At 38.6% G+C, this 22,924-nt stretch overlaps 1 protein-coding gene across 1 annotated transcript in view; it reads left to right on the top strand.

Moving 5' to 3' along the window:
- Positions 1–22,924, top strand: part of NEGR1 (neuronal growth regulator 1) — a 1,075,199-nt gene that overhangs the window by 832,419 nt on the left and 219,856 nt on the right. Inside the window, exon 5 of the mRNA XM_049879570.1 lies at positions 4,115–4,235. Within this exon, the coding sequence (XP_049735527.1) occupies positions 4,115–4,235 (121 nt within the window). The remainder of the gene's footprint in view (positions 1–4,114; positions 4,236–22,924) is intronic.

Below are 22,924 nucleotides of genomic sequence, written 5' to 3'. Positions count from 1 at the left end.
ACTACCTCCTCCAAGGTTACCAACCTGGTCTGAGCTGCCCATGCCGCTTGTCTAGTTTACTGTAATAGCTTCTTAGTTTCTTGTTTAGTTTCTCAGCTTTTGTCCTGGCCCCTTATATTAGTCAGGGCTCTCCAGAGAAACAGACCAATAGAATAGCTAACTAACTATAAATGTGTATATATACAGTTATATATGGAAACCCTGGTGGCTTAGTGGTTAAGTGCTATGTCTGCTAACCAGGAGGTTGGCAGTTCGAATCCACCAGGTGCTCCTTGGAAACTCTGTGGGGAAGTTCTATTCTGTCTTATAGGGTCACTATGAGTTGGAATCAACTCAATGCAATGGGTTTGGTTTTTTGGTTATACTTATATATAGTTATATAGTTATATATATACCCATATATATTTACATATTTGTATTTATGTTTGTATTTGTATTTATATATAATAATTATTATATATACACAGGCAGAGACAAAGAAACAGATTTTAAGGAATTGGCTTATGCGATTGTGGGGGCTGGCAAGTTTGAAATCTGTAGGGCAGGTCAGCAGACTCAAAATACATTCTTGAGTCTGAAATCCACAGGGTAGGCAGCAGGCTAGAGATTCAGGTGAAATTCTATGTTACGACCTGAGACAGAATTCCTTTTTCTCCAGGAAATCTGTTTTTGCTCTTTCAGGCTTCCACTGATTGGATGGGGCCCAGCAGCATTACTGAGGGTTGTTATTAGATAACTAAGACAGAATTTTGTACCAGGAGAGTAGGGTGGTGCTCTTATAGATAACTACAGTGTGGAAGTGGTTTTGCAATTGAGTAATGGGTACGGGCTGGAAGAGTTTTGAAGTGCGTAATAGTTGAAGCCTAGATTGTCTTGAAGAAACTGTTGGTGGAATTATGGAGATCACAGACAATTAGGGTGAGAGCTCAGAAGGAAGTGAGGTGAGCTGTAACACCGATGATGGTGCAGATGGTGAGAAGTAGCAGCAGAGAAACAGCATCAGCAAAACCAGAAGACCAGTGCAAGACAGCGCGGGAGCCAGCCCACAGAGCAAGAGAGCTGATCGCCTTTGGGCAGAAGGCTTCCTGGCAGAGTGGGGTGCCTCTAGGCACTTATTGGCACAGCTAGCTTACTCACCTATGGAATGAGAGAGCTGAGTGCCTTATGGCCGAGGTTTATGGCAGAGTGGGATGCTTCCAGGCACTTATCAATAGAGCTAAAGAGCTTTATAATACTTACTGGAGCAGGACAGAGGCCAGGCTGGCCCCAGAGGCCTGAGGGGCTGAGAGACTGAGAGGCCAAGGAACCAGAAAGCAGAAGCTGAAAAGACAGGGAGCACAGGAAGCAGAGCTGGCTTTGTCTCAAAGGATAGGGCCACAACTTCTGGAGTCTCAAAAAGTGGAACCACAGCCTGCTGGGTTTCAGAGAGTGGGGCTACGGCCTCCTAAGCTTCAAAAGGTTAGATCTTCACTAACTTGGTTCTGGAGTATGAGGCTGCCTTTCCCAAGTGCCAGTGGAATGGGGCCAAATCTGCTGCCCAAAGGTGAGTCGCAGCCTGCTGGGGCTGAGGGGTCGGGTCACCACTGAGAGAGACTAGAAGAATAAAAAAAAAAAAAAAAAAAACCGAACTCCAAGGGAGCAGAGTTGCTGTCCCAGTAGGCCTGGAAGGCAGAGTTGAAGCCCAGGGCTGAGAGGCCTCCTCCAGAATTCAGAGAGTATGGCCAACACCTAGATTTTGGAGGGCAGGGCCATTGCCTAAACTGTCTCAGAGAACAGAGGATTCTTTTCAAGCCTTGAGAGCTAATATAAATTGTTCTGCTGACTTGCTTGGTGCCTATTACCCTTTCTTTTCCTCCAGTTTTTCCCGTTTGTAATGGAAATGTCTAGCTTGTGTCTGTTCCACCATTGCACTTTGGGAGCAGATAACTTGTATTCTAGATTTCACAAATGAAGAGGAATTTTACTACAGGATGGAATTTGGACTTGGGGTTGGTTTAAAGCTTTCGAGATGATATGATGAGGTGAATGTGCTTTACATATGTCAAGGCCATGAATTTTGGGAGGAATGTTATGCATTGAATTGCATCCCCCCAAAATATGTGTCAACTTGCCTTGGCCATGATTCCAGGTACTGTGGTAGTTGTCCACAATATTGTGATCTGATGTGATTATCCTATGCGTTGTAAATCCTAACCTTTATGATGTTAATGAGGCGGGACTAGACACAGTTATATTAATGAAGCACGACTCAATCTACAGGATTAGGTTGTATCTTGAGTCAATCTCTTTTGAGATTTAAAAGAGAGGAGAAGGACTTCATTACCACCAAGCAAGAAGAGCCACAAGTGGAATGGGTCCTTTGTACTTGGGGTCCCTGCACTGAGAAGCTTCTAGACCAGGGGAAGATTGATGACAAGGACCTTCCCCCAGATATGACAGAGAGAGAAAGCCTTCTCCTGACACTGGCACCCTGAATTCAGACTTCTAGCCTTCTAAATTGTGAGAGAATAAATATGTTTCTTAAAGCCGTCCACGTAAGGTATTTCTGTGATAGCAACACTGGGTAACTAAGACAAGGGTAATTCCTTTATTTAGAGTCAACTAATTGTAAATGTTAATCACAAAATACCTTCACAGAAACATCTAAACTAGTGTTTGACCATTCAGCTGGGCACCATAGCTCAGGCAAGTTTACACATAAAAGGAGCTGTCACACCTCCTAGGTCTTTTCCCAGCACAGCAGCTGGAGTGATCTTTGGAAAAAAAATAAATTGTGTCTCTCCTCCGTAGTGTTCATAATTTCACTCAGAGTAAAAGCCAGATCCTTAAACGGCCTCCAAGGTCCTACTTGATCTTCTCATCATTGCTCGTCTTTGGTCCTATTCCCTTTCCCAAGAAGAGAAGACCTCTTTCTCCAGATTCCACATAGCTAACTCACTCGTCTAATCCAGTCTTTGTTCAAATTCTAACTTTCTCAATGAAGACTATTCAGATTATTCTGCATAAAATTGCAATCGACTTCTTGCCCTAATTCGTCTTACCCCTCTGTAAGTTTTTTATCATAATGCTTATCACCTTCTAACATTTAACTTATTTCTTGAATTTACTGCTTATAGTCTGTCTCCCCATCCCCCACAATGTAAGCTTCATTATGCCACGTAGTGCGGCTGCTTTGTGCCTTGGGAAATGCCTGGCTTGTAGCAATGGCTCCATAACTATTTGATGAATAAATTAATGGCTATGCTACAAAAAAAGACTTATACTCGTGACTTTGTGCCAGGCACTGTGCTTTGATCTCTGAATATGCAAAGATGAATCAGATGTTTACCCTACATTCAGGGTGCTGTTGGGGAAGACTGGCATACCCTTAAGTAATTAAAATACAAGATAGAAAGCATATGACAGGAGAGAGTCAGATAAACTACTCAGAGGAGGAAAAACTGTTTCTAACCTAGGGCAACAGAAAAAAAGTATAGACATCAAAATGGACCTAGAATCTGGGAAAATGGGGAAGACACCACATAAAAGAAAGCGCTTATGTGCTAACAAAAACACAGGGAGCAGGCAGTGAAAAACAGAATATTCAAATACCCCAGGCTTTGAGTCAATATGTGTTCAAATCCAAATTCTGCACCTAAGTAGCTGTGTGACCTTAAACAAATTACTCAACCTCTCTGAGATTCACTTCCCACATTTGTAAAACTGTGATAATACCATCTAGCTTGGATTATTATTGTGAGGAAATCATGAACATAAAGCACCTATCCCAGCCTGGCTCCCAGTAACCACTCAATAAATGACAGTGACTATTGGAGTGTAGCGTGGTGTACAGATGAAGCATTCCCCTCACCAATGCCATTCTTCCGAGCGAGGCCAAAAAATGTATTGCATTTACTCTGCACTCGCTGGGAACATTCGTCTATTGTCCAAGTTGAAAAATGAAGCTGTAAATGACTAGTCTTGTATTTGAAGCATAAAATGCTGAAAATGTGATGCATTGGCCTATCAGGCATAAGACTGCTTTGAATAGAGAAGCAATAAAAATATATTTCTGCAGAAGAATTTATTTTTTCTTTTACTTACCGTTTTTTCTTTTCTTTTCTTTCTTTTTCAGTTGCTCCTACGATTCAAGAAATTAAATCTGGCACCGTGGCGCCTGGACGCAGTGGATTGATAAGATGCGAAGGTGCAGGTGTGCCGCCTCCGGCCTTTGAATGGTACAAAGGAGAGAAGAAGTAAGGGCTTTGTGATTGTCACTGCGTTTCCAGCACTTTGAGCTAATGTGTTTGTGTTTCAGATACTTTAAGCAATTTCTTTAACCGGCTTGAATGATTCTCTGCAGTCTCCTTGCGGGCAGGCAAACTGAAGGGGCCCACGTGGGAGGCATGAGTAACTAATAGCATCCAGGAGAAATGTCCACTTTGGTTTATATTATCTCGGAAATGCCTGCAAATTCCCAAATTGCTGGTGCACTTCATCCCTTCCTCTCCCTTCTGAACCAGCACACCACTGCTCTTAGAGGCAACCACGTTTATTTGGGAAGTAAACCGGCTCTTACAGGACTTGGACTCAGCTTCCAAGAGAGCACTTCAATAGCAATCATTCTGTAGTTGCTGTCTCTGCCTGCCTGCCTGCCTTGCTAAGCCTTGGCCCTTTCACCTCTCTTTATTCTCCCGCAAGCTATTTTCAAATTTTGTTTTATAGGACACTTTGTTTTAGATAATCTGTCACTAAAGGGGCTGTTAAAGGACTAACCAAGGGGATTTTAGGGCTATTGTAAATTCAGCTTTGTGTGATCCTCACCCTTGAGAAGCCCCAGAAGCCTTGGCAAGAGCTGTTGAAGAAGGAAGACAGAACTTGACTCCTTTTTCTTTACTTTCAACCAATAGGCTCATTCAAACTTCTTCAGCTGCTGTTATCAAGCCGTCAGAGAAATGTGGGACCCTTGTAGGTTACCTGGAAGATGTGATGCAGAGGGTAGGGTATTATACACATTATATATATTTTGCTTCCAACTAAGGAGGGATATATTCAAGAAAATGTTAGGCTGATCCATATGAAATTGGCATTTCTAAGTCAAAAAAGCCAAATATTAGCAACTTCACACTCTTCAACATATATTTACAGAGTTTAGTCACTTGGGTCATGGATAACAGCTACATTTATTTCATTTGAATATCTAAGAAGAAAACTGGTGAAATCACATAAATTTTGTCTTGCCACAGGGGATGCAAATGGATGTGATACAAGAGAATACTTTGTTTCTGAAAATGGAATCAAAAGATGATTTGGGAAAGATGTTCTTAGAAACAAAAAAAAAAAAAAGAAAGAAAAGCTATTCCAATAACTACCTCATTTGTTCTTAACAACTGATGGTAGTTTTACCTAAATGTTTTTCTGCAGCAATTTTATATGCAACCTCTCCTAAAATTTGAGGTGTTCAATATTATTTCTTTTTACTTAATTTAATTAATTTGCTTATTTTAAATCTGCCTCTCTATGGCTCCATGGAACCCATAGGATTTTTGTACTCTGAGAATCCGATAAACGTCTGTAGTCACCCTGTCCCCCCTTACAAGACTGTATAGCTGCCGATACAACCTTTCTCAAATTCTGATAACCCACGTTGACAAGTTTTTGGTTTGTGGTTGTCTATATAAACAAACATCCAGAAAAGTGATTCTCTATCCTTTGTAAATTAGGGCAACTTTTGTTCAAATACCATCTTATTTGGAAGCCCAAGAAGTAAATTTTATGAAAGCAGCACTTTTCTGGTAGATGTGGGATGAATGGAGTCTTAATTCTACCTGTTGAAAACTCTCTCCACATTGGGACACCACAATAGGTATTCACCAGATCCCCTGGTTTTCCACAAAGCGCAGACTAAGTACCACTAACTTAGGCAATTTTACATGTAGTCTTTCATAGTCACTTTTTAATCTGTGCCATTCTTTTCTTAAAGAACAAACAGAATTATTCCTTGTAGTCTAGTTGAGAAATCCTTTGTTAAAGACTATTTTGTTTCCAATCTTTAGTGAGGTGATATTCCAAATTTTCTCATTTGCTCTCTCTCTTTCTCATTTCTAGACTCAGCAACTACTGTTAAGAAAGCCTACGATAATGATGCTCCTGGCCCATAGCAAATGTAACAAAGGGACAATTGGTGCCCATAATCATAGCTTCAGCTTTTTTTTTTTTCCAAATGAGAAGGGCTACAACTTTTTTAGATTTCAAAGGAATTTAGAGCCATGGCTCTAAAGGAAAAGGTAGATTTATTCTCCCCCAACCAATCCCCCAATGAGCATGCGTGCACGCGCACACACACATACACACACACACACGCACACACACACACACACCCCTAGGGAAAATCAAAGAGTTGTGAAAATCAAATGCACTTGTCAAAGACAAACATGTTTTCATTTCAGAGGGAAGAATACATTTATCATCTGTTAGCGTTATATTTGAGGCAATTCCCAAATTCTCAAACAGCACTGGAATATATAATTTCCTCTCAAAGCTGTAGTAAAGCAAAGTTGATTAGATGCACAGAGTAAGGGACAGGAGGATTCTGGTTGATGAATGGTGGTTGTTACACTCACAAAGTGGATATACCCTGTTAGCTTCAGGGGCCGGGACAGTCAAATGTTTGCTTCATCAAAATATCTGTTTAACAGCACTTGCTATTTGACAGGCAATTTTCTAAGTTATTTAATGTTTATTTTATTCTTATAACAAACCAGTTAGTTAGGTTTGTGCTTGGGGAAACCAAGGCACAGAGTGTTTAAGCAATTTGTCCAAGTTCACACAATTAGTAGTAGAGCTAGAATTTAAACCCAGCAAGTCTTGCAGATCTCCTTGCAGAGTCCATAAATTGAGCCCTACATTATGGGACCTAATATAGGTCAAGGACCTTTACAGTCTATAAAATAAAATTTGAAATATCAGTGTTAAATGCCAAGGGTAAATATCTCAGTAAAACATGTCAGGTGAATTATGAATTGAAAAAAAAAAAAGAGAGAGAGAGACAGCACAAAAATACTCCCTTGTAATTTCCCAGTTTATTTAGCCAAGAACACAGAAGCAATAGAATCAAGGTGGACACACAGAGCAAAAAAATATATTGTGTTTGAGAGTTGTTTTCTTGACCACCAAGGTCCCTAACCAGGAGCATGAAGCTATCGGAAACCCTGTCACAGTGGATTAGAGTTTTGCAAGATCTGAGAAGTTTTATTTCTTGCAGGTGTTTATACTTGGTACTTAACAGAAATAGTCAAGAAATAACTTACATAGTCAATTCACTTCTACTGAAGGGAATGTTTTTAAAAATCCCACTTCCTTAAACCAAGATCTTCATATAGAGGTTAGAACCAAAACAAAAATAAACACAAACAGAACACAGAGGCGGAGCCAAAACATCCCCATTCCTGTCTTGGCTTCTAGTTCTTTGGTGTTCTATAAAGTCCGTTTCTGTGTGCTGGGAACAATCAACATCAACGTGAGCACCTTTAAATGATCACCTTCAAGGAAACCCTGTAAGCCCAGGTACATTTAAAGAAAAGAGCAAATATTTATTGAGGATAAACCACTTTCCAGATGCTTTAAATTCTGTTATCTCATTGACTTTTCATAACTGATTTCAAAATTGAGACACACAGGTGTTTAATAGCCTGTCAAGAGCATTTAATTTTAAGTTGCTCCTAGGTTACGTGCTAGATTTGTCAACCCCTCAGCCCATGCTCTTTCCTTTGCATACACTGCCATTGTTAGTTATCTATGGCTAGAAAACAAACTAACCCCAAATTTCGCAGCCTAAATTATTTATTATGGCAAATAATTTCTATGTGTTAGGAATCCAGAAGCAGTTTAGCAGGGTGGTTCGAGCTCAGGGTCTGTCATAACATTGCAGTCAAGATGTCATTTGGTGCTGATAATCCATAAGCCTGACTAGGGCTGGAGGTTCCCCTTCCAAAGTAGCTCACTCACACGCCCAGCAAGTTAGTGCTAGTTGTTGGCAGGAGGCCTCAGTTAGTTGCCATATGGACCTCTCCATGGGGCTGCTTGAGTTACCTTATGACATGTTAGCTGGCTTCTCCCAGAGGTAGTGATCCAAGGAAGAGGAAGACCTAGCCTCAGAGGTCATGCTCTGTCATTTCTGCAATGTTAGTGTGTATACAAGGCAACCCTATTCACAGGATTCTTAAGAATTATCAGGTGCCATCTTTGGAGCTGGCTCTCACACAGTCTCCTTCATGGATGATCTAATTTTTTTGTTGTTGTTGTTGTTTTTAATTAAAAACAGTATCCATTCGGCCTTTAGTTTGTTCCACTATTTACATAAGCATCACAAGAGCGTCTAAAGTTATACAGTTTTTATTAGAGTATTACCCCTTGTATGTTTTTTTTTTTTTTCTTTAACACTACAGTCTCTAACAGCACACTTGATGGTGACAGTTCTAATGGACTTAATTTTACTCCATATACATTTAAGTGTTTGTAAAGTCTGAGCTTGTGGTTCAATTCTACACCAGAAAAAAAAAAAAAAAAGTTGCTGTCCAGTCAATCGAGGCTCATAGTGACGCTATAGAAAAGGGTAGAACTGCCCCACATAGGATTTCCAAGGAGTGGCTGGTGGATTCAAACTGCTACCTTTTGGTTAAAAAAAAAAAAAAAAAAAAAATTTGGTTAGCAGCCTTTTTTTCTTGATAATAGAGACAGTTGATAAGAAGTAAGATACTCCTCGTATGCTATGAAAGGACAATTTTAGAACATCTAAAGTATTATTAAGCAAATGGTGTTTTTGATGACATTAGATTAAATTAAACTTTTCTATTGCTTGAAAGCAGTACATTCACTTAGGATTAAGCCTAAAATCATAAATTGTAATGGACTGCCATTTATATAACCGTTGCCATCAAGTAAATTCCGACTCAGAGCAACTCTATAGGACAGGGTAGAACTGCCCCATTGAGTTTCCAGGGAGCACCTGGTGGATTCAAATTGCCAACCTTTTGGTTAGCAGCCATAGCTCTTAACCACTACATGACCAGGGTTTCCCAACATTTATCTAGATATCATGAAAACATAGGCTGTGCATCCCTTTCTGATGACAACCTTACCATATTGTCTTAGATTAAAATTTTGCTCTTTGCTTGCCTGATTGAAATTCTTCCTCTTTTTCTAGATTTCCCCAAATCCAAGCCTGAGGCCTAGAAAGACATGCCTTCTGATTTCTCGTGATGATTTTAACTGCTCTAGGCTTTTTAAATAGTATTTTATTCGCTTTGCCTATTTTCAGGCAAGGGGTCAATTTTTACAACACTTCTGGAAATTTTTCGTCATAAGAGTATTTCTTTCTTTATCCTCCATAATAATTTAAAATAGGAATGCAAAAGTCACAAGTGAGGTAAATACAAATTACTCCCATAATGAAAAGCAAATATATAGTAAAACATTAAAATTTATCAACATATCAGTAAAAAAAATTAATGTGCACCTGAAAAGTAGAATTTTTGCATTTAATGCTGAGAGCCCATATCTTGACTTTCTAAGCAATATATTTCAAATTTCACCCATGCATTTTTATATTATCATTCTTTACAACAGATAAGTCAACAAACCTATCATTTCAGAATTCTGCTCATTGTTTAGTCTACATCCATGTTACAGAGGAAATGTGATGGCCATTCTGTGTTATCACGTTCTGAAGAATTAATTTTGTGTGTGCACAAAACATGCATGCACTGATATGCACAAATATTTATACAGGTTCCATTGAGTGGACCGCAAAATGCCTAAAATCAACCATGTACAGTACATCATGCTGACTTTACACAGAGGAATTATGATTTTTTTAGTCAAATTAATATTAGGTTTTCAATCTAGAGAATAATGATTTTTCATTTTCGGCTTTACAGAGGTGACATGAGCTTGAGAAATCTTAATGAAGTTTAGTGGCCTTTCTTTCTCCTCTTTCTTACTCTCCTAGATATTTACTGCATGATCTTTCAGTCAGGCCATAAATCTCTTCTGAGTGTTCACTTTATTGAGGGCATATGAGAAGATGGACTTCTCCTCTCCTATTTTCAAGGAAACCAGCAAAATAAGTTAAAATACTTCTCTGTATGTTTGATGAGCCCCTTTCTTTTCTGTTTTTCATGCAATATATTTATTTCAAAGTTATGGACACATTGCAGTTGCATAACACATTATATTCAAAGCATCTTCACATATAGTGGTCTTGCAAAATATTTCACTTTACATAGATTCAACTCTTCAAATTTGGAATGCTGAATAAGAGCGATAGGAAAAGAGAAAGGGAAACAAAATAATTGTAACAATTCAAATGGTGTGAGTTGGCTACTCAATGTGTATAATTTTCTGACAGACATGCATTGATCCTTCAGTTGGTCTTCATTCACATTTACCTCAGTTAGTGTGAACATCTCGCAATTCTACATGAGATTTTAGGGTTCACGATGTGAATTTGGTACAACATGGCTCTAAAACAAAAGCCAACCACTCATCTGGCACTCAATCATGGATTGTAGTGTCAGCAACATTTTTGGAATATAAATATCACTAGGTATAAAATTAAAAACAGTGAAAACTATACATTTATTTGTAAATTATATATATGCATTTATGAACTAGTATATTGCACACAGTTGTTGTTGTTAGGTGCCATCGAGTTATTTCTGACTCATAGGGACCCTATGTTTGACAGATCTGAGCACTGCCCAGTCCTGTGCCATCCTCACAATCATTGCTGGGTTTGAGCCCATTGTTGTAGCCACTGTGTCAATCCATCTCATTCATGGTCTTCTTCTTTTTCGCTGACCCTCCACTTTACCAAGCGTGATGTCCTTCTCCAGGGACTGGTCCCTCCTGATAACACGTCCAAACTATGTGAGGCAAAGTCTCTCCATCCTCACTTCTAATGAGCATTCTGGCTGTACTTCTTCCAAGATAGATTTGTTCTTTCTTCTGGCAGCCCATGGTATATTTAATATTCTTCACCAACACCATAATTGAAAGGCATCAATTCTTCTTCACTTTTCCTTATTGCATCTATTACGTGACCTAAAACAGATAAAATTTAAAATATGAGATCAAAATTCTGTATAAATGGATATTTTATTGTTGAAGTACCACCTTGGGGTACTTGCACTACATTTTGGAGACTGTTGTATCATAGCTTAAGGAATTTTCAAGGGCAGTTTTGATGACAGGCAACTTTTACCCTACATCCTGACTTTGCTGTTTAACATTACATATGAGAGCCTTGGTAGTGGAATAGTTAAGTATTCAGCTGCTCACCAAAAGGTTGGCAGTTCAAATCCACCAGCTGCTCTTTGGAAACCGTACAGGGGCAGTGCTATTCTGTCCTGTAGGGTTATTAACAGTCAAAATCGACTAGACGACAATGGGTTTGGTTTTTGGTTTTATGATATAGCTCACTGTGTACTATCTTACTCACTCTTTGCATAATCCTAGCTAGATTAGATATGAAAAAGAAAAATAAACTGTATCTCAGGAAAGTGAAATAATTTGTTGAAGGGAAATACAAAACTGGAAATAGAACTTAATTTTCTGACCCCTCTGCCAGGCTATCCCTCTCTAACTTTTTATACCACAACTTGGATTATCTGGAAAGGGTGAGAAATATGTTCTCTCCCTCTCTTATCCTTTCAATTGGAAGGCAGTTCTTACAATCATAAGCATTTACATGTTTTGATTAGGAGGGTACTGGAAATAGCCCTGTAGCCACCCCAGTTTGAAAATAATTTTTCCCTGGTGACCTTTTCACCTCTTCATTCCAAAAAAAAAGCACCAAATACCTATCATCTGTGAGATAATTTGGAAAAAAAAAAATCGAAAAGGAAATAAGTTCTTAAACTGAAAGAACTAGAACTTGCATTTCTAAAGTTATCTTAAATATCTATCACTGTTATTTTATAAATTATTCTGATGACTTGTTACTCTTTTTAAAAACCAATGTCTCATCACCCATGTGATAAATCTGGCATCCGAGGCCAAAGAGGTAAAGAGAAAATGTGTGAAATGAGTAGAAGCACTTTAGATACTGGAAACTGTGGAGCACATGCCTACTTAAAATATAATTGCATATTAGTATATTTAAAACCTGGGGCCAGTCAAACAAAGTTGACAGTAGGCCTATTCCAGTTTTCATACCTTGACTTAGAGTTTAGGACCTATCATAAAAATCACCAAAATGAAATAAGGCAAAGTGAGAAAACCCCAAGGGATACTAAATTGGGTCCTGTGAAAGTGCACAGGAAGAGTCCGTTCAACTCAAATCTGAGGAATAAGGAATTCTTTGGGAGGAAGGTAGTTTTGGGGCTGGACACCATATGATGACCAGACTTTTAAAGCACTGCAAGGACTCAAGGATAATCACAGGCAAGAAAAGAACATGGTCAGTGGTGTGTGAACATTGTGTGGTAAGTTTCATATGACTTGGATTGCTGAAAGTAATAGGAGGTAGAGCTGGAAAGTCACCTTAGGACATTTCTAAAATGCCATGATGTCTAGAGCAAGGTGGATGGCTTTGACAAAGAGAAATTTATTCTCTCATAGTCTAGGAGGCTAGAAGTCCAAATTCAGAGCACAAGCTCCAGGGGAAGGCTCTCTCTCTGTTGGCTCTGAGGAAAGTTCCTTGTTATCAATCTTCCCCTGGAGCTTCTCAGCTCAGGGACCCCAAGTCGAAAGGACATGCTCAGCTCCCGGATCTTCTTTCTTGGCAGTAGAACGTCCCTCTCCTCTCTGCTTGATTGTTTCTTTTATATCTCGAAAGAAATTGACTCATTATAAGCCTAACCCTGTAGATTGACTCCTGCCTCATTAACATAACTGCCTCTAATCCTACCTTATTAACATCATAGAGGTAGGATTTACAACACATAGGATAATCACATCATATCACAAAATGATAAACAACCACATAATACTGGGAATGATGGCCTACCCAAATTGATGCACATTTTGGGGGGACACAATTCAATACATAAGGCATGATAAGACATCTGGACCTGATTCCATAGGCATGGGGAAGCCATTGGACTTTTCAACAGATGTGCAGTGATTCAATTCCTATCTTAAGAAAATGCTTCTGGGATTGGTTGGGAGGAATGGATGGGAAAGATGAGAAATATGACTTAACTAGAGAATTTGCTGTGCAGTTAAAAAACAGAAAGAGAAAATGTAGTTTTCTGTTTCAGTGACTTATTAGGTATAAGAAAAGGACCAGTCAAAGAAAATTCCAAGTTTTCTATCTGGATAACTAGATGACTGATGAAGCCATTAGCTGAGGGAGGGAACACAGAAAAAGAAGCTTTTCATGTATGTGTGTGTGCATGTGCATGAAAATATACACAACAAAACATACACCACTTGAACAATTTCTACATGTGCAATTCAGTAACATCGGTTACATTGTTTAAGTTGTGCTACTTTTCTTGCCAACCCTTTGGAAACTATTTCACCATCATTAATACAAATTCAGTGTCCCCCCATCTATCTATCCTTAAGTTGCTGCTGTGAGTTTGATCACATATAGATACTTCTTTAAGAGTGTAATGTTTAATGCAAACATTCTTTTCTAATTAGGATAAACTGTTATTTGGTTCAAAGATGACTTCAAGCGATAGTTTCAGTTTAAGTTTCAAAGATTTCTTCAGGGTCATAGTTTCAGGGGGTCATCTGGCTTCAATGGCTCCAGAAAGTCTGGATTTCATGAGAATTTGAAATTATGTACATCATAGAAAAAGAGGTTTTGAAGGGATAATGTTGAGTTTAGGTTGAGCCATACCAGGACCAAGGTGCTAATACTGCATACAGAGTCCAAAATTCATAGTGATCTTTCCAAAATGAATATATGATCATATAACTTTATGCTTGACTCCTTCAGTGGTTCTTTATTTTCTCCAGAATTAACTCCTTCCTAATACCACAGTAAGGCATGAAAGGCCTTCATATTTTGGCCCCTGTTTTCCTCTCTGGCTATAAATCTCATCATTCTATTCTTTCATAATCAGGGTGATGGCCATCCTGAAATGTTTTATAGTTCCCAAATTATGACACGATCTTTGTCTTTCAGACCCCTTCATATGTTGGCTTCTTTTGCTTGTAAGAGCCATCCACACCCTTGCCTGGCTGCCTTCCACTAGTCCTTTAGTCTCAGTTCGGATGTCACCTTCTCCGGGAAATCTACCCTGAGCCTTTTGTACTCAGAGATGCAGCTCTTCAAATGCACTCCGTGTGCTCACCCCACTGTGGAGGAAAAAAGCAAAAACTATTGCCATGGAGTCAATTCCTACTCATGGCAGCTCTATGTGTTATAGAGTAGAATTTCTCCATAGTGTTTTCTTAGCTGTAATCTTTATAAGTTGGATCACAAGACCTTTCTTCATTGGTTAGAAGCTGAGCACAAACCATTTGTGCCACCAAGCACTTAATAAACTATATTCCACTTTTTTACTTGTCCACTTCTCCTACTAAACTATAATCTAGCAAATAATAAGGATTTTGCTTTATTCCATATTGTGTCTCCAGCATTTAGCATGTTGTTTAGTGTGGATAACACACTCTATTATAAGAATGAGTTGCATCCATTTAGTAATTATAAAAAAGACATTCTTATTTTAATACAGTTACAAATTGATAAGAGAATGTTAGCCAAAATGAATCCTATCGTCTTAGATGGTGGGACCAATGTAAGCCCATAAACTGCATGGTTAGAGAAAGGAACTTGGTTTCTATTCTGATATCCCAGGATTTTTTTTTTCTTTTTTCTGGGAATGTCGTCTCTGCAAAATGGTTGTGTTGGTATATTGCAGGATGAAATGTGACATTAAAATCACAGGCGTATTGATATTAGAAAAGCACTTCAAGCAGAGGGGGGAATATCCTGTCACAGGCCAGGTTGTCAGGGATACAGGGCTCACTGTAGTCAGGGAAGGGCTGACACCTGGACTATAAAAAAAAAAGGACTATAGCCTCTGTTTATTTGGTACAGGGTTAAAAAGGAATATCTTCCCCCTACAAATCAAACTGCCACAAGTAAGGCAGTCCAAAGATCTCTAATCTAAAATTATTAATTTCATTAAAATTGATAAAGTAAGCAAGGCATACATTTTAAATAGCTTAATAAAGTCTAAAATCATTAAAGTGTTCTAATATATTATAATAACATTAATTTGTTCAAATGTGCAACTAAAGATAGATACCCCTTGGGGCTAAGACGGTGATGCATGATATTTTTCAGTCTGCTCCTAGAAATAAATGATATCATATTGTTTGCAAGCCCTTAAGTACCAAGCAACACAGTAAACCAATAGGTTGCTATAGCAGCATGTTCACATAAATTTTCATTTCTCTCTGGTTTCAAGCAATTCTTTCTCCTCCTCTTGTTTTTTTTTACTTTTATTTATTTATTTTCTTATCTATATTGCACATCTGTGAAAAGCCTAGATGAGGTTGATCATGTGCATGCAACTGATACTGAGCTTAGCACATCTTAAAATCATGATGCCATGATCTTTTCAGTCACTTGCTTAGATTTTTTCTTTAAAAATAATTTCCTGTCTGCTCAATATTGAATATTTTGTTGCCTTCTGAGAGGAAATGTATCTGTTCTTTCAATGAAACAGGCCCTATCATTGAATGATAATAAGACCTATCATATGTCTAATGCTTACTGTATTTGATATATATATGTGCACATATATATACACACACACACACACAGATATTACATTTTATGTATTTTAAAAAACACGCTTACATCAACACTTTGAGTTTGACTTCATTTTTTCCCGTTTCACAAATGAAAACTCTTAAGATTTACAAAAGTGCATAAACACAATATATTCACTTTGTAAGTGCCCAGAACTCTAACTGCGTTCAGAATATAGTGTATAACTAAACCAGCCAGGAACCCTGCCCTAATGGAATTTATACTCTAATGGGGAAGATGGACATTAAAAACCACACAAATATATGAAAATTTAAAATTGCAATGGTGTCACAAAGGAGAAGTACTTAATGTTATGATGATGATTTGACGTAGGCCAGGAGAACACAGTAACTAGATAGCTTTGCTAGAACTTGAACTTTAGAAACAAGTTTGGGCCTACTCTAAAATTTTGTGTTCTTGCCACTCTGCATGGTTATGTTTTCCTGCCATTCTAGACCATATTCTGCAAATACAATAGGGAGAGACATTTGCTACTATTCAAATATTTAGTGAACCTAGGAGAAGAAAAATGAACAAATAATAATTGATCCTGAGGTTGTGGGATGGAATTTGAGGAGGGAGGAAGGAGAGTCCATTTCATGCTTCTTGTCTTGGAATGTGGAAGTACCCTGTGAGACTGACTCCATTAGAGGCTGAGGACAGCTGCTTAGGAGACGGCATTGCTGAGTATAAAAAAGGGCTTGGAACTGGTTCAGTAAGCTTTGAACTCTTGCCGAGAATTTGAATTTCTAACAAATTCTCTGCTGAGAATTTTCAATTCCATCGCAGATATACTAAATCAAAATATATATTTTTACAAGATCCCTAGGTGATTATGCATAACTTCCTGGGAACTTGTTAGAAGTACAAATTCTCAGTAGGAGTTCAAACCAGAAAGGACCAGTCTGAAGCCCCATATAAAACTAAGTCCCAATAGATGGGCAACAGACCTCCGGTCAAGGTAACTCTCCACATAGCTGGGTGAATGGAATCTTACTTTTTTGCTTGGCTTTCTACCCCATTAGACTCATCTCTTGGTGAGTCTTTCCTGATGTGGATATCACATACCACTTGGGTTTTTGGCTCCATTGGTTTTATTCCTGGCCAGTCTTAATTCTCTGGAACCACTTGCCTTTCCAAACTCATATACCAAACAAAAACAAACAAACCTGCTGCTCTCGAGTCAACTTCAACTCATAGTGGCCCTACAGAACTGCCCAACAGGGTTTCCAAGGGGTGGCTAGTGGATTCGAACTGCCGACCTTTTGATTAGCAGCCAAGCTCTTAGCCACTGCGCCACCAGGGCTCCAACTCATATATGATACCTTGGTTTCTACCTGTTGATTTGAGTATTAGTTGTTACATTGCAGGATGGATACCAGTCATCAGAGGACCTGAATTTGAATCTTGGTTCTGCCACTTAGGAAATGGTGGAAGATAAAACGACTTAATCTTTCTGAATTTCTATTTTTTCATCTGTAAAATGGGACTAATAATACCTACCTCCTAGGGATGCTATGAGGGTTAGTTGATATTTTCATATGAAAATGCTTAAATGTTTTCTGAATGTCAATTCCACACACTTTTAACACTAAACTTTTTTTGTACAATGTTGGAATTTTTTAGTGCTAAATGTCTTCAGTCATAAATGTGCTGAGAACAGCTAACGTCTTCCACATAAGTAAAGCATAGGAATTCATGTTGAAAAGACTAGAAATACAACCATGGTTCAGAGCCAAGATATACATAAACTAGAACTCTACCACTGAGAGAAGCATTATGGGATGCATTGTGGAAGTACCTGGATACCATCCCAGTGTCATGTTCAGATGTTCAGGTGTAGCTAAGGTCCCTGGCATAGGAACTGTGTTTTGTTTGTCTTTTTTCTCCTGGTTTCCTATCACTGTACCTGAAACATAGGAGACATTAATCATTGTTTGATGATTAAATCTCATTCCCATTAAGACTATACTAGACTTCCACCATCTCCCATGACTTTTTCTAAATCCCTCTCTTTTTTTTTTTTAGCTCATATCACCTCTTGGCACTCCACAAGCCTGCAATCCATTATTGGAAGTAACATTAACATTTCTTTTTATTTCTTATTTTTCGAGGGCTACCTTCCTCACCCTCTTCCACTCCTGTTACATTAACTAACGCACAAAGATTAATTAATGAGGCCATATTAATCTTATCTAGTAATACGGTAATTTGTGATCATACTCACTTATAATGCCACTTTGATTAAAAAAAAAAAAAAACTGTCGTTATTTGAGAACACTTCCCTCACTCCTACTCCTTGTTATTTTAATATTTTTGGTGGTATCTGGATATTCTCCAATATATGTATTTACTTTAGCAATGAAGTCTTTTTGTGGCTATTTTCACCTGAAACTTAGTTTTTCTGGAAACGTTTATTGCTATTCCTGATTTGAAAAGGCAGATATTGAACCATAGTCCCAAAATGTGGAGTGAAGCTAGATTTATATGTAAAATGAAAGAGGTCTGGTATAGCTGTTCCATGTATTTTAGCAATTTTAACAATTGGTGCCCATGGCTGTGTGGTCAGTTTTGGTGTGGTGATATTGCTTTAGGCTCTTCTGGCCTTCCTGGATAGCTACTGCCTGAGGGACATTATGATTATAAAGTTTGTAAGCACTTCATGAGTCAAAAATATAAGTATCCCTATATTAGCATTCTTTACGTGTGCCACTTCTGATTGACACTTAAAAATACAGGGACTATTCCAATTCAGAACTAGTTAGTTGGTTGGGTTATGTTACTTGTGAGCTGGCAGCATCTGCTGGCAAAGCAAATAGCCTTCAGCTCACAGTTTATGAGACCATGGCAAAAGGCAGAAGGAGGAGAGTGAGGGTATTGGTCCTGGGTATGGACACTCAGTGGCAGAGGGTAGAGGACAACAAGGTCTGACAGTAATAGAATAATCTTACAGCCATAGGGTCCGTTGAGTGGTAAAAAAAACAAAGAATATTGACCGAATATTTCGAAGCAACCACTGTATACTGTCTTTCTACTGCTGAGGAAAAGGATGCCATATTTAACTCCTTGCTCAACAGAATATGTTTCTTTCTTTGGAGCAGGGATGGGAGCTTCTTTTCTATAACAGAGTATCTCTCATTCTATAATCTAAATCAATATAAGAATGCTTCTCTTTACAGAAAATATAATTATAGCCAACCATATTGGAATAAATCTGTTTTATAAAGAAAAACTGTCATCAATTAAAGAGATGTTTTATTATCCATCTTTAGTCAAGGAATGAAATTGGATTAGGGCCATATGTGCCGGAGCATCTAGGTATGGCTTAAATTTCTATTCTCAGTAGTAGAGAGTAACTGTGTTCATTTTAACAGGGTCCCTGTCATGACTAAAATACCCTTTGGTTGTAAACAGCTGTTTATATGTGTGACTCCTCCTCTCAGTTTTGATCTTTTCAAGGGCGGAGATCATGTGTTGCCCAACCTAGTCTCTAATCATCTAGCATAGACTTCACCTTTGTAATAATTTAATCACCTTTTCCAGAATTGATGTGAATAGATGAGAACCATCCCTCTGCCCCAGGATCCCTGCAGAAGAGTCACAGAAGTACATTCTCCAGAGATAGATACCATGCCAGAAGTCCCTCCTCCCCTCCAAGGGCTATTCCAGCCATCTGCCAGATGAAAACAGGTTCTTTAACAGTGTTTAAGTAGTCAGCACTTCTAAAACTCCCAACTATAGAAGAAAGTAAGATTTGGACTTCTAGAGGTAGCTTCCCCTAGAGGGAAGAAAATCCCTCAGGGAAGATGTTTTTCTTTTACTAGTCATAACCACTTGCTTGGCTGATTTGAACAGCAGGGTTTGCAGCACTAATGTGCCACTCTGGTAAGATGCACATTACACTGCTGGCCAGAGACCAACAAGGGGCTATACACACAGAAGGTAGACATGCTGCATGATTTTGCAACATCTGCGGCTTTGCCTTCAGTTAGTCACATTAAGAGGAAGGGAATTGGAAACCATCTCACTCAGAGAGACAACCATAAGGAACAAAGGCACACAGAGTCATGGAATGTCTGAATATACTCCCTTGAGATTTTCTTCCCATAGTCTAGCCAGTTGAAGACCCTGGTTAATTTCTTCTCAATTCTTTAGCAACAAAATGAATCTTGGTTTCAGGCACAGTGGGGAATCATAGTCTAGTGAGTTGCTGAGACCTCTGGAAACTGTGTCAAGTCGACTCTGACTCATGGTGACCCCATGTGTATCAGAGTAGAACTGTGCTCCCTAGGGTTCCAATGGCTGATTTTTTAGAAGTAGATCACCAGGTCTCTCTTCTGAGGCATCCCTGGCTGGACTCAATCTTCCAACCTTTTCGTTATCAGCTGAGTATGTTAAACATTTATTTAAACCATAAAACCTTTTTGTTTTTTATACCATAGACATGGACAAATTGATTTGTACAACAATGCTGAAGTTCACAGGGCAATGGAACTGTGATCTTTATATATAACATATCCTGATTAGTTGAAAATAAAGTTATTAATATACCCACGAAATCCTGGGTGATGCAAACAGTTAAGTGCTCGACTACTAACCAAAAAGTAGGAGGTTCAAATTCACCAAGAGTACCTTGGAAGAAAGGCCTGGTGATTTACTTCCAAAAGTTCACAGCCATTGGAAACTGTGCAGTCCTATTCTGGAACACATCAGGTCTCCATGAGTCAGAATCAACTAGGTGGAAGTGGGCTTTATGGAACAACTAGCATAAATGTTGATACATTTGTAATATGAAGAAGAGAAATACCATATTTTTACAAAAATAGCACACCCCTTCTGTGTGTGTTTGCCAGCCATGCCCTCCCCTCACAATACGTGGAAGAAGATTGGTATGGCGGCACTTGTGAGGGTGCCTTGAGGGGAAGGCACAGCTGGCAAAAAAAAAAAAAAAAACACAGAAGGCCACATTATTTGTGCAAAAATATGGTAAAAGCTGCCACTTCCTTGATACTTTATGCCCTATTTTATTGTGTCAGAGTTAGAGATCCTTAAGTTTATTGCTCAAGGTTAAAGTTTGTTCAGTGTTTATGCAACTCAAAGTTTTATTAATCTGATTAAAGTTTGAGTTTTGGATAAGCCAAATTCAGCTATTACGTGAAATGTAAGTAATTCCTAGAGTAATCAAGCATGGCTGCTTATTTTAATCTGCATTTAACTACAGTATATTTTATCTAAATTCAGATGCAAGCCATGTAACATAATGCAAAGGAGTTCAACTTAAACCCTCTGGGGAACGCCATTTATTAGCATCTCCGTGATTAAAAAAATATGTACTACTAGAACTTGAATGCATTAAAGAGGAAAAAGTAACATGCCATTTAGGCTATAAACTTATATAGCCAATATTGTGATTAGCACATCTCTAACACAATGAACTTTGGAGTTGATTAGGGAGACGTTAGTATCTACCTGGCATTCTCATTGTACCAGCATTCTTGTTTAGAAAGAGAATTTCTTGAAAGGACCACCGAAGGGGGCTTACTAAAGTTTATGTTGGGGGAACATCCCCTAGGCTTCACTGACCTATGTACTATTTATTGTATATCTAGGATCCCACTATCAAATAATATACAAGATTCAAATATAAGTGAACATATGTCCATATGGTCCTTCCTTTGGGGGAATTTAAAAAGATTGAATTTATTTGGGTTAAAAAGACTTGTATACGTGGAAACTACTAGAGAGATCAATGGAAGGATGTAGTATTAGTTTTACAAATGCCATAATGATTTTTTTAAATTTTAGTTATTTTGTTGTTGAGAATACACACAGCAAAACTTAAACTGACTCAACAGTTTCTACATGTATGGTTCAGTGACACTGATTACATTCTGCAAGTTGTGCAACCATTCTTACCCTGCTTTTCTGAGTTGTTCCTCCACCAGTAACATAAACTCGCTGCAACTAAACTTCCTATCTAATCTTTCCAGTTGCTGTTGTCCATTTGATCTCATATAGATGGATCTTTAAAGAGCATAATGCTCAAGACAGACATTCTTTTCTAGTTAAGCTAAACTATTGTTCAGCTTTAAGAAGACTTCAGGGGACATTTTTGGTTTTAGGTTTAAAGATTATCTCAGCACCATAGTTTCAGGAGGTTCATCCAGCCTTCATGGTTCCAGAAATTATTAAGTCCATGAGAATTTGAAAATCTGTTCTGTGTTTTCCCCCTTTTGAACAGGATTCTTCTACAGAATCTTTGATTAAAACATTCAGTAATCCAGCCAGGCACCATCCAGTCCTTCCTGTATCATGGCAAAGTATATTGCCACGAGGCAAGAAGAACTGGGGGGAGGAAGGTCGTTTCAGAAGAGTTACAGAGTCATTTGAGGAGCATTAGAGAAAAAGCGGTAGGTGTTAGGTTGGTACTAAATGAGAGAAAGATATGGCTGGCAGAAAGTAAAGGAGGATGGTGACTATAGGGTGCAGAACCAGGAAAATGGTAAAGCAGGCATGGGCATGTCATGTATTGAGAATGGTAAAGCCATGACAGCCTAATTGAAAGGGAAGGTCACTACTTGTAAGTCTGGAGAGAGATTAGTGGATAGTCAGAATGAAATCAGGTAAAATTGAATCCCATATTGAGGCCCTGAGAGATTAAAGGACTTTGCCAGCAACGTTATTAAAATACGGCAGAGCTGTGACTCAACTCTAAATGCTATCCCCAACTCTACAGCACTGCCTTTCTCTAGGTTTAATGGCAAGTCACCTGCCTGGTTTGCACATGGCAGCAGTAAAGTCAGTATAGCGATGTTGACCCTGACCTTAGAACCACCCTATTCCAAAGTGGTAGGATTAGGTTTTATGGGAGTAATACAGTAACACTGTGGCCTAGATGAACCCTAGCTGGCTTACCTAGAAACCATCAGTTTGTACTTTTAACTGAATCTTTATATTTAATCCCCTTTTACTCTTTCTTGGAAACCCTGGTGGCATAGTGGTTAAGAGCTATGGCTGCAAACCAAAAGGTCAGCAGTTTAAATCCACCAGGCCCTCCTTAGAAATCCTATGGGGCAGTTCTTCTCTGCCCTACAGGGTCACTGTGAGTGGGAATCAACAAAATGGCAACGGTTTTTTTTTTTTTTTTTTGGCTTACTCTTCCTTAAC

The sequence above is a fragment of the Elephas maximus genome, chromosome 3 (genome assembly GCF_024166365.1).
Source record: "Elephas maximus indicus isolate mEleMax1 chromosome 3, mEleMax1 primary haplotype, whole genome shotgun sequence".
Taxonomy (NCBI): domain Eukaryota; kingdom Metazoa; phylum Chordata; class Mammalia; order Proboscidea; family Elephantidae; genus Elephas; species Elephas maximus.
This window is presented reverse-complemented; position numbering and strand designations above follow the sequence as displayed.